Source organism: Bombus vancouverensis, chromosome 8, assembly GCF_051014615.1.
Source record: "Bombus vancouverensis nearcticus chromosome 8, iyBomVanc1_principal, whole genome shotgun sequence".
In the NCBI taxonomy this organism is placed as follows: Eukaryota; Metazoa; Arthropoda; class Insecta; order Hymenoptera; family Apidae; genus Bombus; species Bombus vancouverensis.
The window spans coordinates 9836753-9850766 of NC_134918.1; the positions used below are offsets into that span (position 1 = coordinate 9836753).

General features: G+C 40.2%; 1 protein-coding gene and 1 pseudogene across 2 annotated transcripts in view; both read right to left on the reverse strand.

Moving 5' to 3' along the window:
• Positions 1 to 1660: 1660 nt before the first annotated feature.
• LOC143303113 (uncharacterized) overlaps positions 1661 to 14014 on the reverse strand; it is a 34984-nt gene continuing 22630 nt past the window's right edge. The window contains 1 exon segment of the mRNA XM_076621153.1: positions 1661 to 2430. Coding sequence (XP_076477268.1) covers positions 2025 to 2430 — 406 coding nt within the window. The 3' untranslated portion in view covers positions 1661 to 2024.
• LOC117159164 (venom protease-like) lies at positions 9401 to 13589 on the reverse strand (annotated as a pseudogene). The gene is made up of 6 exons (XR_013059102.1): positions 12949 to 13589; positions 11880 to 12173; positions 11457 to 11759; positions 11189 to 11290; positions 10966 to 11117; positions 9401 to 10698 (listed from the first exon to the last, which is right to left on the reverse strand). The product of XR_013059102.1 is annotated as a venom protease-like (transcript).

A 14014-nucleotide genomic window follows, 5' to 3' on the forward strand; every position in this document is an offset into this window, starting at 1 on the left:
GCCTTTGATCGCCCGCCATACTTGACTTCGACCGTCGACGGGAGGTATCTTTGTCTTACTGCGTATAACGTAGCCTGCGTTCCGGAGTGCATGTGGATATTGTGCTCGTGTTCTATGATGCGTGTTGTAACGGATGACTTAGGTAATACTATGGGATGTTTCTTGGCGAAGGTCATCGACGAATGACTGAGTCGACCCCCGACTCGCAATATTCCTTCCTTGTCTATGAACGGATTGAGTCGCGTGAGCTTACCCTTTATCGCCGCGTTCCGATCTTTTTGGAGTGTACGAATTTCCTCGGAGAAATGGATGTTTTGCAACAATTTTATCAGCTTATTGTACGTTATGCGTAATTCGGTAACAGTTAGGGGTGCCGCTCGGTTCTTTTTCTGTTTCCAACGGAGGCAACGAGCTATGATTCGTATCAACTTGGGCCAGGATGAATACCTTTGCAACAAACTGTAATCGGCGGGGTTTGCGGACAGACAAATCGCCCCTTTCTGCTCCGGTACTTCAATTTGCGGTGTTAGCGCCCATGTCGGCCAATAGCGTTCCGACTGGTAGAGCCATGCAGGACCGTGCTGCCAGATGGTTGGGCGCATAAACTCTTCGGGTGTTTGGCCGCGTGATATTAAGTCCGCGGGATTGTCGTCGGTAGGAACGTGGCGCCAATCGTGGATGCTGGTTTTTGTTTGAATTTCGAAGACTCTGTTAGCGACGAATGTTTTAAGGGTGTGAGGTGATGTATTGAGCCAATGGAGGACGATAGTGGAATCGGTCCAATAGATAGTTCGAGTAATTTTGTGTGATAGAGCTTGTTGTACTGTCGACATCAGGGACGTAAGAAGGAGTGCTCCGCTCAGCTCGAGCCGAGGAATGGTCTGGTACTTGAGCGGGGCGACTTTCGATTTTGCGGTTAAAAGTTGGGTCCAAACACGGCCGTTGGTGTTAAGGGTTCGGAGATAAACACAGGCTCCGTAAGCCTTTTCGCTGGCATCGCAGAAACCATGCAGTTCAATTTCTATTGCGAACTCGATTATTGCCTTGCGTGGGAACCGGACATTGTTTAATACGGGTAATTGGGCATAGTACCTTTCCCGCTCTGTATGTAACTCGATCGGAAGTGATTCATCCTAATCGATTTTCGACAACCATATTCGTTGAAGTAGCATCTTGGCCCGAACAATCACCGGTGCGAGCAGACCGAGCGGATCGTAAATTTTTGCAATCTCCGAGCTGATGATTCGTTTCGTGACTCGGGAGGGCGTGGGTTTGACTTCGACCGAGTAAAGAATAGAGTCGTCGGATGAATTCCAAAACACCCCCAGCGTCTTCAAGGTTTGCGAGTCGCCCAAAAAATGTTGGTGATTTGTTTCTTCTAAGGAAAGTCCGTGTAATAAGTCATTATCGTTTGACGCCAATTTTCGTATGTTTAAGCCGGCCAGTTGAAGTAAATTGGTGAGTTCTGTTCTGAGCGTGAGGGCTTCGTCCTTCGTTTCAGCTCCGGTGAGAGCGTCGTCGACGTAGAAATCCCGCTGCAGAACCTGTGCTGCACGTGGAAATCGATGTCCTTCGTCCTCTGCCAGTTGCTTGAGGCACCGAATAGCTAGATACGGGGCTGCGGATAAACCGAACGTTACAGTGTCAAGCTCATATGTTTCTGTTTCTCCACTCGCGCTGCGCCATAATATCCTTTGATATTTCCGATCCTCTGGTCGTACGAGGAATTGCCGATACATTTTCTCGATGTCGCCAGTGGGTACGTATTGATGAGCGCGGAATTTAATTAATATACAAAATAAATCTTCCTGTAACTTGGGTTCTGTGTGAAGTGTATCGTTTAGGGAGGTTCCGGTAGTGCTTGGTGCCGATCCGTCGAAAACTACACGGAGTTTGGTGGTTTGACTCGATGCTTTGGTCACGCCATGATGGGGTAAATAGTATCCGTTGTCGTCGGAGTGGTTGTCATTGATCTTCGTCATGTGTCCCAACGCCAGGTATTCCTGTATTACCGTTCGATATTCTTATTCGAAGCGTTTGTCGTGCTGGAATCGGCGATTGAGTGAGGCGAGTCGTTTACTCGCCAGCGTTTTAGAGGATCCGAGTGACTGAAGCTGATCGTTGAAAGGTAGAGCGACGATGTATCGTCCTTCGCTGGTGCGTCGGGTGTGGGCTTGGAAGTGTTCTTCGCATCGTCGATCTGCCTCTGAAATATGTTTAATTGAGGGTCCTTCATCGATTTCCCAAAACCGCGCGAGGTCTGCTTGTAAAGTCGTCGTGGATGTGTGAAATATGTTTGTCGCGGTTTGGGAAGTTGGACTCCCCCCGATTACCCATCCGAATCGCGTCTTTTGCAGACGCAGTTCAGGCTCGTCTGGCTGCGTGAGGTTGACTTGTCCCACACACATCGACGCGAGTGTTGAACCTGAGCTTAATAGTACATCTATCGGAGCTGGTAAATGAAATCGTGGATCGGCCAATTTGAGATTTTTTGGTATCTCAAGTGTCGAACGATCGATGGGTTCGCTGGGAATTAAGATTGATATGGTTGGAATGACAAGGAACGGTAATGTCCGCGTGTATGTACCGTCAGTGGAAGTGATCGTGGCCGTGATGTGTCGCTTAGAAGTCGTTGTCAAGGTATCTAGAGCTCCGATCGGGACCGAACATTTGTTTTGCCTTATCTTTAGCGATTTTGCTAATTCCTCGGTAATGAAATTCATACTGGATCCGGTGTCGAGCAACGCTCGACAACGGATTGGTTGCTGTTTATCATTCAAAATGTTAATCCGCGCGTGTGATGACTAGATCATTGGACAGTAATTCGGATGCGATTGGTCTGATATGTTCGGTCATCAACGGAGTCGTCGATCGTCGGCGTCATTGGTTGTGTGTTCATTTGTCACTGGGCGGTGGACTTGGAGACGCGGCTGTTCGTGGTGTTTCCGATCTGTGGTCTGTTGTGTGCTTTTTGCGACGAGTGGGTGATACGTAGGGTGGCAAAGAAGGTGTTGTGGATCGGCTTTGTCCTATGCAGCATTGTATGATGTCGTTCTCCGCATACGCGACATGATCCTGCGAAACAATGCTTCGTTGCGTGCCCTTTCCCGAGGCAGTTGAGGCATAGTGATGCTCTTTTGACCTCCCGAATGCGTTCGCGAAGGGATTTGGTTTTGAAGGTGTCACATCTCCAAATGGGGTGTGGTCCTTGACAGGTGGGGCATGTTGGAGTAACCTGTGTCGCCGTAAGTGCATGCCCTCGTGATGCGCGTTGACGGACCGGAGTAGTTTGTTCCGGTGATTCTCTTGTTTGTCTGACCGCGGTGATCGGTCTGGAGCTTCGTGCTAATCTCTCTAGGAACTTTAGTAAATGAATGTACGGAGGCACCTCGTTATTGGGCAGCGTCATTTCCCATTGCTTTTGGATACTTAGTGGTATTTTCGAGAGGATGAAGCTGTTGAGCATAGCACTGGTATCGGGATAGGATTCTCCTAATTTGTTCAATGCATATACGTGTTGTTTAAATGTGTGGACTAAGCGCCTTAATTCCGTTGGAGATTCCTTGATTATCCTTGGATAATCAATTATTGCCATGCAGTGACTGAAAGCTGTGTATCGTGGACATTCGAAACTCTCCTTGAGAACGGCTATAGCCTGACTGTAGTTTACATTACTAAGGGGTAACGCGTTTAAACAATCGGCTGCTTCTCCTTGCAGGGCGGACTGCAGGTAATGGAATTTCTGTATGTCCGTGAGACTAGGATTTTTATCGATTGTGGAAGAAAAGGTATCATAAAACGTGTTCCATTTCTCTAAGCTTCCGTCAAAAGTAGGGAGCCGAAGATCTGGTAATTTAATGGCTATCGGATTTAAACTTGCGGATGATGCACAGGTTGGAAGGTTTATGGATGTCGACGGCGATGATGCTTGCGCGTTCCTCAGAAGATTTTGTAGCTTTATGTCTACCGCGACGTACTGATCCCTTATTTCGAAGCCGCGCGCTTGTTCCTCCTCGTCCAATACTTCTAATTCGAGTTGGATCGCTTCGAATTGACTCGCAACTTCGGTCAGTTGTTTCTCGTAATTCGTTAATAAGGAGTTTTGCTGACTCTCGGATTGCTCGTACTCGTCCAGTCGGTTCGATAAGTATGTGAATCGGCCGCTACAATAGCCTCGTCTCCGACGCAGGGAGATGAGTTGGTCTTCGCTCGTCATCGTTGCCGAGGATAGGAGATGGTCGAAATAAGGAACGAGCTTACCTTACTGTCGTGCGGCGTGAGGTCGCGTGTATGTTTGGTGAGGAACGCCTTGTTCCTTCCCGACGGCCACTCGTTCGGTTGTATTGTTAAGTTGTGAAATTCGTTGCGTTGATGATTGTCCAGCTGCGACGGAAGGCTGCGTGGTTGCGTTCCCTTGCCAATGGGATGTGTTTCTTCGAAGATGACGCGCCTGACGTCACTGGTTTCGCTGTAGTGGATGCTCCTGCTCCCGCTGCTGGTTTTGATAAAGTCACGTGGCACCGTGTGGTCACTGGTAAGTGCACTCTTCACTGGCAAGTGATCCGGCTCGAAGGACCAAAATGTTTCGATCGTTCGCGGAGAGACGCGATCGCGAGATAGCACGTCAACGAGAGTTGTAAGTTCCCGTTACGATTAAATAATCGACGCCACGAACTGATCGATTCCCTTATTTCGATTAGGATAATAAGGGTAGTTCAATGAATTCCACAGAATTAACACAAATAAATTAACGTTTATTTTAACAAATTATCAACTAGGAAGACATAAAGAGAACAACAAAAAAAAATGTAACTGCGTTTTGCTTGATAAGTAATGCGCGATATATGAGATGTGTTGACGGTTCGGCTTCTCGAAAAGTTCTGCACACCTTTCGATTTTTTCCGTTTTTTCTGGAAGGCGACCCCCACTACGTTCGGATCACGCCACATTCTTTTACGCGAGGTAAAATAACGGCCACGAGTCGACGTTTCTGGCGGTCGCCCTGCTTAATGAACCATGCGTTTGCCACTACAATGTTTGTTTGCCGGTCAGCCGCGACGATCCGTCTGCGACATTATAGAATATGATCAGTTAAGAATGACAGAATTATGACAGTTAAGAATATGATCTATGGTAAGCCGCATGGCGTAACAGTATATTTCGTTCCTACTTACCTCACCACTCTTGAGAATCGTAGATATACTTGTACCAACTTTCGTCGAAGTACCTATTTATACCATCGCCTTGTCATTTCACTTACAATTATCTATTATATAGCATGTTTTATCGCACATTACCGATAGTTGTGCTACTAAAATTTACAAAACAGCAATAGCGTGGTAACAGAAATGAATACTTTCGCGCACAACATTACATAAAAGTAACCTTTGCGGTGAAAACTGCTCGTGTTTGCGTGTGCAACTATAATTCATCTTAAAAATCATTGATTTGTAGGCACCGAATTATCAGAAATCAATCACGTAAATCTTAAGAATCTTCTACTTGTACGCTTGATGGTTAACTAAGAGATGCCACTCAACGATGACCATTTTTACGAAAATTTCGCAATGCTCCAACAGTGATACTTCACGCTCGCGCTATCATACGTTAACAGTATGTCGTACCTCTCTGTATATAATATATACGCACTCGAGAGAGAGACTGACACATCGTTACTCTTTTTTCGGGAATCAATCTCTTCTTTGCCATATCCTAGCCACGGATGCTCCGTATTTTCCTACGAATGGAATTCCCTTCGTTGCCACGTTCCCGGAATCGAGCAAATATCTTAGGAAGCAACTAATCAGAATATTCTAAGTTATGATTTACCATTATCAGATTTTTTACGTCAGAGGAAATGCCTGTGTCGTTGTCTAACTTAATAGTTACCATTCCATAATCACTCAAAGGAACAATGTTAAGATCGTATAAGCCATGATATTCTATCTTACTGTGAAGATACCCAGTTATATTATCCAACTGGATAAGAATATCACAAAATTCAGGTCCTTTTATTCCAATCACATGACCATGAAAATGTGACATCAATCGCATCTCAACCTACAACAGAGATAAGACATCGAGCTCCGACGTTCGAACACTTTTCCACATCATAACCTACACCAAGCCCCTCAACATCCTAAAACCAAATCGTATATAAACCGAGACTTCACCCAGCTCGGGCAGTTCTTGTTCCTCTTCTAGTTGCTGTACTCATACAACCCCTATTCTCCGGTTCGGTGTTATTTTGTGTTTATAATAAAGTTTTATAAAGGAAAATAAGTAGTTGGGTTACGACTCAGCCTTCTTACTACCACCCAAGTACCAACTTTACGTGACAGGAGCCGCCTCGGACCTAAGACTGATAATGTAGGACTTGGGTTAAGTAGTAGAAAGGTAGTCGCGATACACTGTGTGGTTTTTAATAGTCCTTACACACGGTGTGTACGCGAACCTTTCCCACCAAACTAGATTAAGAGTGGGGCCGCTCCACTGGGAATACGTCGCAAGAGAGGGTAGGAAATCCGACCGGCCTTGGATACAGTGTCCGGCCGAGGGAGGGAGGAATCCGTCTTCAATGTCTCTGCCATGTACATAGCTTTGTTTCCCCCTCCTTCCATTGTGTCTAAGGCATGAGCCTGCTAGGTAAGCCTTACTGATGAGTCCACTAGCAGGCTCTGGACGAAACACACTTCTTTTCTTCTTTTTCTCCGTCTTCCTTCATATATCCGTGATAATTGTAGGCTGCTGGCTGTAGATGTCGCTTGCCGGGGTGTAGTACTGCTGTATTTTCTTCTTATTTAGATCTCGTGGAAGAAAAATCGGACTTTGGAAAAGTACGAGGCGCCGGGATTTGAACCCGGGATCCGAACGTTTGTACACTCTATGGCGCTAACCACTGCGCTGCCGTCGTCCGACACTAGTTGGTTTCGAGTGGTGAGATTTGCGTTCTCGTGTGCCGCCACGAGAGGAAATCTCAGTGTGGGTGTGCTTTCTGAACGAAGAACGCGGATTCGTTGTTCACACTTTTCGTTAGGAAAGTGAGGGTGCCCATTGATTATAGCCAACGTTAATGAATGAAGATAGGAGGAGGAAGCCTCCTACCAACGTGGCTCGTGGGTGACATTGTTTATTGGAAAAATAACTACCCGCTTTCTCCGTTATTTGTAAGAGTGAGCAATAAACCTAAGCATTGTTCTAAGGACCATCCATAAACCGAAAACACTTACAGGGTTAGAGATTCCTTCAAGTTATTAAGATTACGTCAACAGATTCAGTTTATAGCATATAGTATGTAGTAGATCAGTATATAGTATAAAGTTTCAGACGACGCACGGACCATCTTACGCGCCGTAGCATAGAGAGTTATAAGAATATACATAAGATAAAATTAAACATCGAAAAAGTAACTTAATTAGAAATGACTACAATGTATAATGTATAATATAATGAATTCAAATTGTCTAAAAAATAGTACAATTTTATAAAGATTTTAGTATAAAAAGTTTTTAAAAGACGCTGATACTGTTATATAGCATTTTCAAGCATTTACGAACATTAATGTAATTATTATTTCTTAGTTAAAGTCAAATTAATCCAAGGACGGAACATAGAAGTATTTAACACTGAAGCTTTCGAACTAATTTGAAATTCTGTCTTTTTAATTTTCATAGAGAAATTCATTCTTTTCCTGAATTAAAATTCTACCTGAAATACTAAATAAATGTTAAGCTCAATATCACAAATCTCGAACAAATACCATCGGATTGAATGACGACAATCGCTTAATTACGGCTATGGTAGAATCTAGGTTAAAATGTTAAGGGTTTTTCCCAAAATTCCAAAGGGAAGGCTTCGATGTCCTTTCAGCTCCGACATATATATCTGAACAAATGTTTTTTTATTTATTTATTTATTTATTTAAATTTTACAATTTGTTCAGTAGGACATTTGGCAAAATATTATAGCTTAGTGGTATAATAATATAACATGTGGATGGTTACCCCCAGCGGGATTCCATTTTCCAAGCTGTTTATTTTATTTCTATTGTGAGGTCTGCGGGATGCTTTTTCTTCAGTCTTCTTTCTATTTTGGTTTTATTCGTTTCAACAACCAGCTGGTTTGGGTGTGTTACAAGTCTTTCTTTATACTTTTTTGCATATCTAGCGATTTCCTCTTTGACTGTTGGAATTTTTCAATCTTTTCGTATGTCTTCATTTCTGACGTACCATGGAGCGTTAACTATTGTCCTTAAAATTTTTACTTGCTCTGTTTCTGTTTTATTTATGTGACTCATTGCTGCCGTCCCCCATAGTGGGACTCCGTATGTCCAGATTGGTTTGATTATTGTTTTGTATAGATTTAGTTTATTCATTGTGCTTAATTTAGATTTTCTATTGGTTAACCAGTACATCTGCTTCCTTTTTTCACGTATTCTGTTTATTATTGATTTTATGTGATGCTTCCATGTAAGGTGTGTGTCTAAATGTATTCGCTTTTATTTGTTTGTTTTGCAGCCACTTTTCTATTTTTGTAATGTGTTCTTGTAGTAGTGCGGCTGCCGTTTCTGGATTTGCGTGCCTCACTAATATGGCCGTATCGTCCGCGAACGTTAGTATTTTGCTGTTGACAGTTGGTATGTCTGCTGTATATAGTGTGTATAGTATTGATCCTAGGACGCTTCCTTGCGGTACTCCTGCCTTGATATCCTTAATTTGAGAATATGCACCATTTATTTTTACTACAAAGGTTCTATTGTTTAAATAAGATTTAAGTAGTTTGTAGATTTGTTCTGGAAATTGCTTTTTGAATGTTTGAAGAAGTTTTTCATGGTTAACTTTGTTAAATGCTTTTTCGATGTCCATAAAGAGTGCCGTGCAATATTGTTTTGTTTCCAGCGCCTGTAAGATTTCATTGACGAGTCTGTGCATTTGTTCTATTGTGGAGTGTTTATTCCTGAATCCAAATTGATGGTCCGGTATTAGTTTTTCTTTTTCTATTCTTGGTTTTAGGCGGTTATATTTTATTTCTGCTAGTAATTTGGAAAATGCAGGTACTAATGATATTGACCTGTAGGATGCAGTTAGATGTAGGTTTTTGTTTGGTTTGGGTAACATTCCGATCTGTGCTATTTTCCATAGTGCAGGAACGTATTCTTAGATTTGCGTTAATATTATCGTTGTTAGTCTTATTGCCTTTGGGGGAAGGTTCTTTAAGATTTTTCCATTGATCAAGTCAAATCCTGGTGCTTTACTTGTCTTTGTTGCCATAATTAAGTTTGTAACTTCTTGCGCTGTTGTGCTGAGTATGGAGCAGCGTTTATCAGTTGTGTTGCTGGCATTTTTTATTCGTCACAATAGTTTGGGAGTTTATGTCTCGTAAGTATCTGCAATGTGTAAGTATACCTTTGGCTGAATGGAAATTTCTCTTACATATGTAGTATCTAAATAGTCTAGAGTAAGGACAAGAAAGGATGTTCTATTTGAAGTGAAGTTTAGTTTTATTTTAACAAGCAATACCCAAAAACTGACTACAAATTATACTTATCTATAACAAGTATTAACTTATTATAAATAATTAGCCATGTTATTGCGCCACGCCAGAAAAATTACTGAAAATTCTCAACGCGAGAATTCATTGTAATTTTAATAAATAATAATAAAAAAAAATATTTTCCTACGTCTAACACTCGGCTTACAACGTCTATCTTCCCAGGTCAAAAAATACTGAGCCTCAACACTCCATTACTCATTTGGCTTTGACGTCACCAAGGCATACCCTCTTACTTACACACACACACTCTCTCTCTCTCTCTCTCTCTTTCTCTCTTCCTCAGCACTCTTACGATTCTTAGTTTATATCTTAAATTTACAACTTATACTATCCCGAGAAAACTCAAACTTAAATATATGATAGACCAAGCGTATACCCCCCCCCCTTTTTTTTGATATTACACATATAGTCAAAAATGCAGAAACAGTGTATTGAATTGAAAAGTGATAAAAAATAAGTGAAGTTTCGATGTTGCACGTGATTGCATGTGCATACAGGACATTTTTAGCGAATAAAAAATAGTTTTGGAAGACTCGAGATTTATCTTGTATTTTATGAACTTTCTGTGTCCCAACCTCTAGAAGCTCCCTATCTTATGAAGCGTTTTAGATTAGCCGGAAAATTTTGTATTTACATACAAGAAGTATACGTTTTAAATGGAATATTTAATCAGGCTCTTGATACATCAGAAAGAAAATTTATAGAAACCTTCAGAGAGTTGGTTTATTATTATCAAAATTAGTATAAATATGATTAATGGAAATTTATTTAATGATCGTTTATAATCTTTACGTATCTAAGTGGTACAAGTATAACGTACGTAAAAAATTAGTGTAGTTTCGATGTTACATTTCATGCATTTTAAGACTATAATTCTTGACGTAAAAAACAATATAAATTTGAGCTGTCTCTTATCTCCACAATAAGAAAATCCAACTTTACCTTTCGTACACGAAAAATGACATTTATGGAACAGTAATAATCGTATTATTGCAACGCTGGGAGAATGAAGTTGTCGAGGTACGAAGTGATCCTAGTGTAAACACCAGGATATCCAGCTACAGCACACGCATGACCATAAGACACAGCACCTATTAGATAGAAGGTTAATTGCTATCGTATCATCAGTGGTCCGCCGCTGTCACCCTTAAACGATCGTTAAATTTTTAATCAAAGATACTGAAATATATCAATCGAATTATATTGAAATAATTATGCTATAACTAAGATTAGAAGGAAATTAGATTAAATACCATAACTATTTAACTATTAAATAACTATTAAATATTAAACTAAACTATTAAATTGTGTTTATCCATTATTTTTAAAGTTTAAGACGTCGATTTGATGTTGATTCGAATTAATGCGTCTTCAGACACCGTATAATTTGTTGTTAATCTGTTACTTAATTACAGTACAAGCATCCTTTCCACCCTGAGCATACCCGGCGCATATTACACCATCAGTGATAGGTGCATTAGGAAATTTGGAATAAGCTGTCTTGCATTCGGCGTTGCTAACCACTGGCACTTATACTTCCATTAATACATCACTTCGTGGTCCTCCTACGAAGAAAATGAGAAAGACATTTAAGACTGGAACTGTTTAATTTTATTGTAAAATTGTTATCACTTACTATATCTTAATGCTCCCCATCCAGCAACAAGGGGGTTATAGCCCACGAAGTTTTTATTTCGTAGGGACTCCTCAATGGGGAGACAAATGGGATGTATGTACTCTGAAAAATAAGAAAACAAATGAAAGTGAAGGAAATGAATGACGAAAAGTATAAGAAAGAATAGTACATGTTTTATGATACAATATGTGTGTACGGTAAGAAATTTTAGGAAACGATTCTCCATTAATACTCAATAGCATATACTCAACAATATTTGAGGACTTACTCGAAAATGGCACCTCCTCCACCAATCTAAGAATGGCAATATCATGATTGTGTATATTGGGAGTATAATCAGGGTGTATTAGTTTAGATTCGAATCCCATTTGAATAGGATGCGCTCCGTCGTCATTCTCGTTTAGGTTTAAGTCTCCGATACGAACCACGTACAAGTCACTGCGTATTGCACAATGTGCTGCGGTCAAAACATGCCTAGCCGATATCAGGGAACCTCCGCATTTCCATTCTGGTTCAGTATCTGGGTTTTGGGGATTACGAAAACCTAATGCAGCGATCCACGGCCAAGCACCTAAAACGCAATAGACATAGTTGTGAACATACATCATTTTCTCTCGCGTAAGTACCTTTAAAGTTCATTTTTCGTAGTAAATCGCTTATTATTAATCGGAAAGGAACAGATAAAACGTACCAAGCTTAGCTGGTTTACCACCAACCACCCTGGTATGCTCGCCGTTGCTGAAACCACAATATGGTGGACACAATATGGTCACGTACTTATACACAGTTTCTATTAAAATCCCTCTCTTCTCCTTGTTTGGATCGTTTGGACAACAAATGATCGGATCATGGCCCCCATATCTGCATAGTGATTGCCTCAAAAAATCGGTAGCTGTATGACCCTGTGTCTGCAGTATTTCTTGCAGAGGGTTACATGTTTTAATGTTGAGACAGTTGCCTGTTTGATTGTTCGGTGTTGTACATTCTAGATCAAACAATTTTAAAATTGTTATTTATTGTATATACATTTATACAGTTCGAAGATACGTAAGAATGCGACATCGATTACTCAACTTTCGAAATAAAAAGCCGATCAAGTCTACCGGATTGCCCAACAGGCAACTTTCGACGTGAAAATATAAAGTTTTAATTGATTAGATATTGTGTTAGCCATACTTGAAAGAAAAGGACTACCTTCAACCTCATTTTTTAAATAAACACTTTCTCAGTTTTGCGGTAAATAAATTCTTAGGAATTCAGGACAATTTTTAGTGAATCATTTTATGCAATTAGGAAAATTCTCAGCGACAGTATGTAACACAGTTAGGTAAAAGTGATTCAAGTGCAGTACTGACATTAAACTAGAAATCTATGAAGTTGTCATTGGAAATTCCGAGAATATCTTTGCACCTTTATCTTAGGCATTACGCCAATAGTTTTCATTGACGTGATGCAATGTTTATCACGTTCATTTTGTACGTAAAACGGGTCGTTGGAATATTCGCGAAGTTAACGAATCTTTTTCTGGAAACTAAACCGGGGAAGTAGACGTGAATAATTAAGTTCAGTTTTGCCACTAACTTCGTCGCCATCTCGAAAATAAAAAATTATAAAAATCGTTTGTATTTTATGTGGTATTGCGTAGCTTCTTTCTTTTCGGTGCTAATTAACAAACGCGTAAAATTTCGAAATAGCTCAAAGGTACCGTGACGAGGTCGTATTAGAATCTGAAGTGCATGGAAAAAGACAACTTAATTAATTAATTAATGGATGCAGGAGAGTAATTAACACCAAACATGCAAACAACACTTTGCGATCCATCATTTTTCTGAAATAAAAAAGTGACGAATTGAAAAGACGCAGGACTGATAACGATGAATGAATCTAATAAAAGAAACTTGGTTCACACTATGATTCAACGTTTTGCAACAAAGAGCGAAAAACTGTGGCGATTTAGAAAGACTGACAACAATAAAGGAAACCGAGTTCGTATTATAAATTGAATTTGCATTAGAAAAGAAGCACGATCATGTGAAATAGATCGTAGGAATGACAAATATCGTCGACATACGTTTCTGTGTAATTTCATGTTTGAAAATTGTTTAGTATAACACTAGAACGATCAAACTCGTCGCAGTGACAAGCTTCAAAATTTTTATTTGTGCAAATCGCTAAAAAGCACCATAGCTCTTTTTGTAAAATTAACGTTAATTTCTGTTGAGTTAGTAAGACGACTACAAGAAACTTAGGAGAAAGGTACAAATCAGGAAAATCATTAATTTCAGATAACTTTTAATAGAAAAATCTGGATACTTGTAAGTATTAAAACACGTTTCTATACGTACATAGGAAGATTTATAACAATATTCTCTGTATAAATTCAATTCTTATTGTATATCGGTTCCTACTTACCTCACCACACTTGGAAAACGATGATACACTTGTAAGAACTCCCGTCGAACTATCTATTTATACTACACAATGTTTTGAAACAAAGAGCTAAAAACTGTGGCGAATTAGAAAGACGCGGAACTAATAACAATAAAGGAAACTTGGTTCGTGTAGATTGAATTTGCATTAGAAAAGGAGCACAAGCACGCGGAATAGATCATTATTTCAAATCTTATTATTTCTATTCCTACTTACCTCATCATTCTTGGAAAACTAAGATACAATTGTACCAACTTCTCTTTAAGTACCTATTTATACCATCATTTTGTCGTTTCTCTTACAATTATGTATTATATAGCACATTCAGTCAGTGTAGCACATATTATATAGCACAACATCACATGTTGATAGTTCTAGTACTAAAATCTGTAAAAT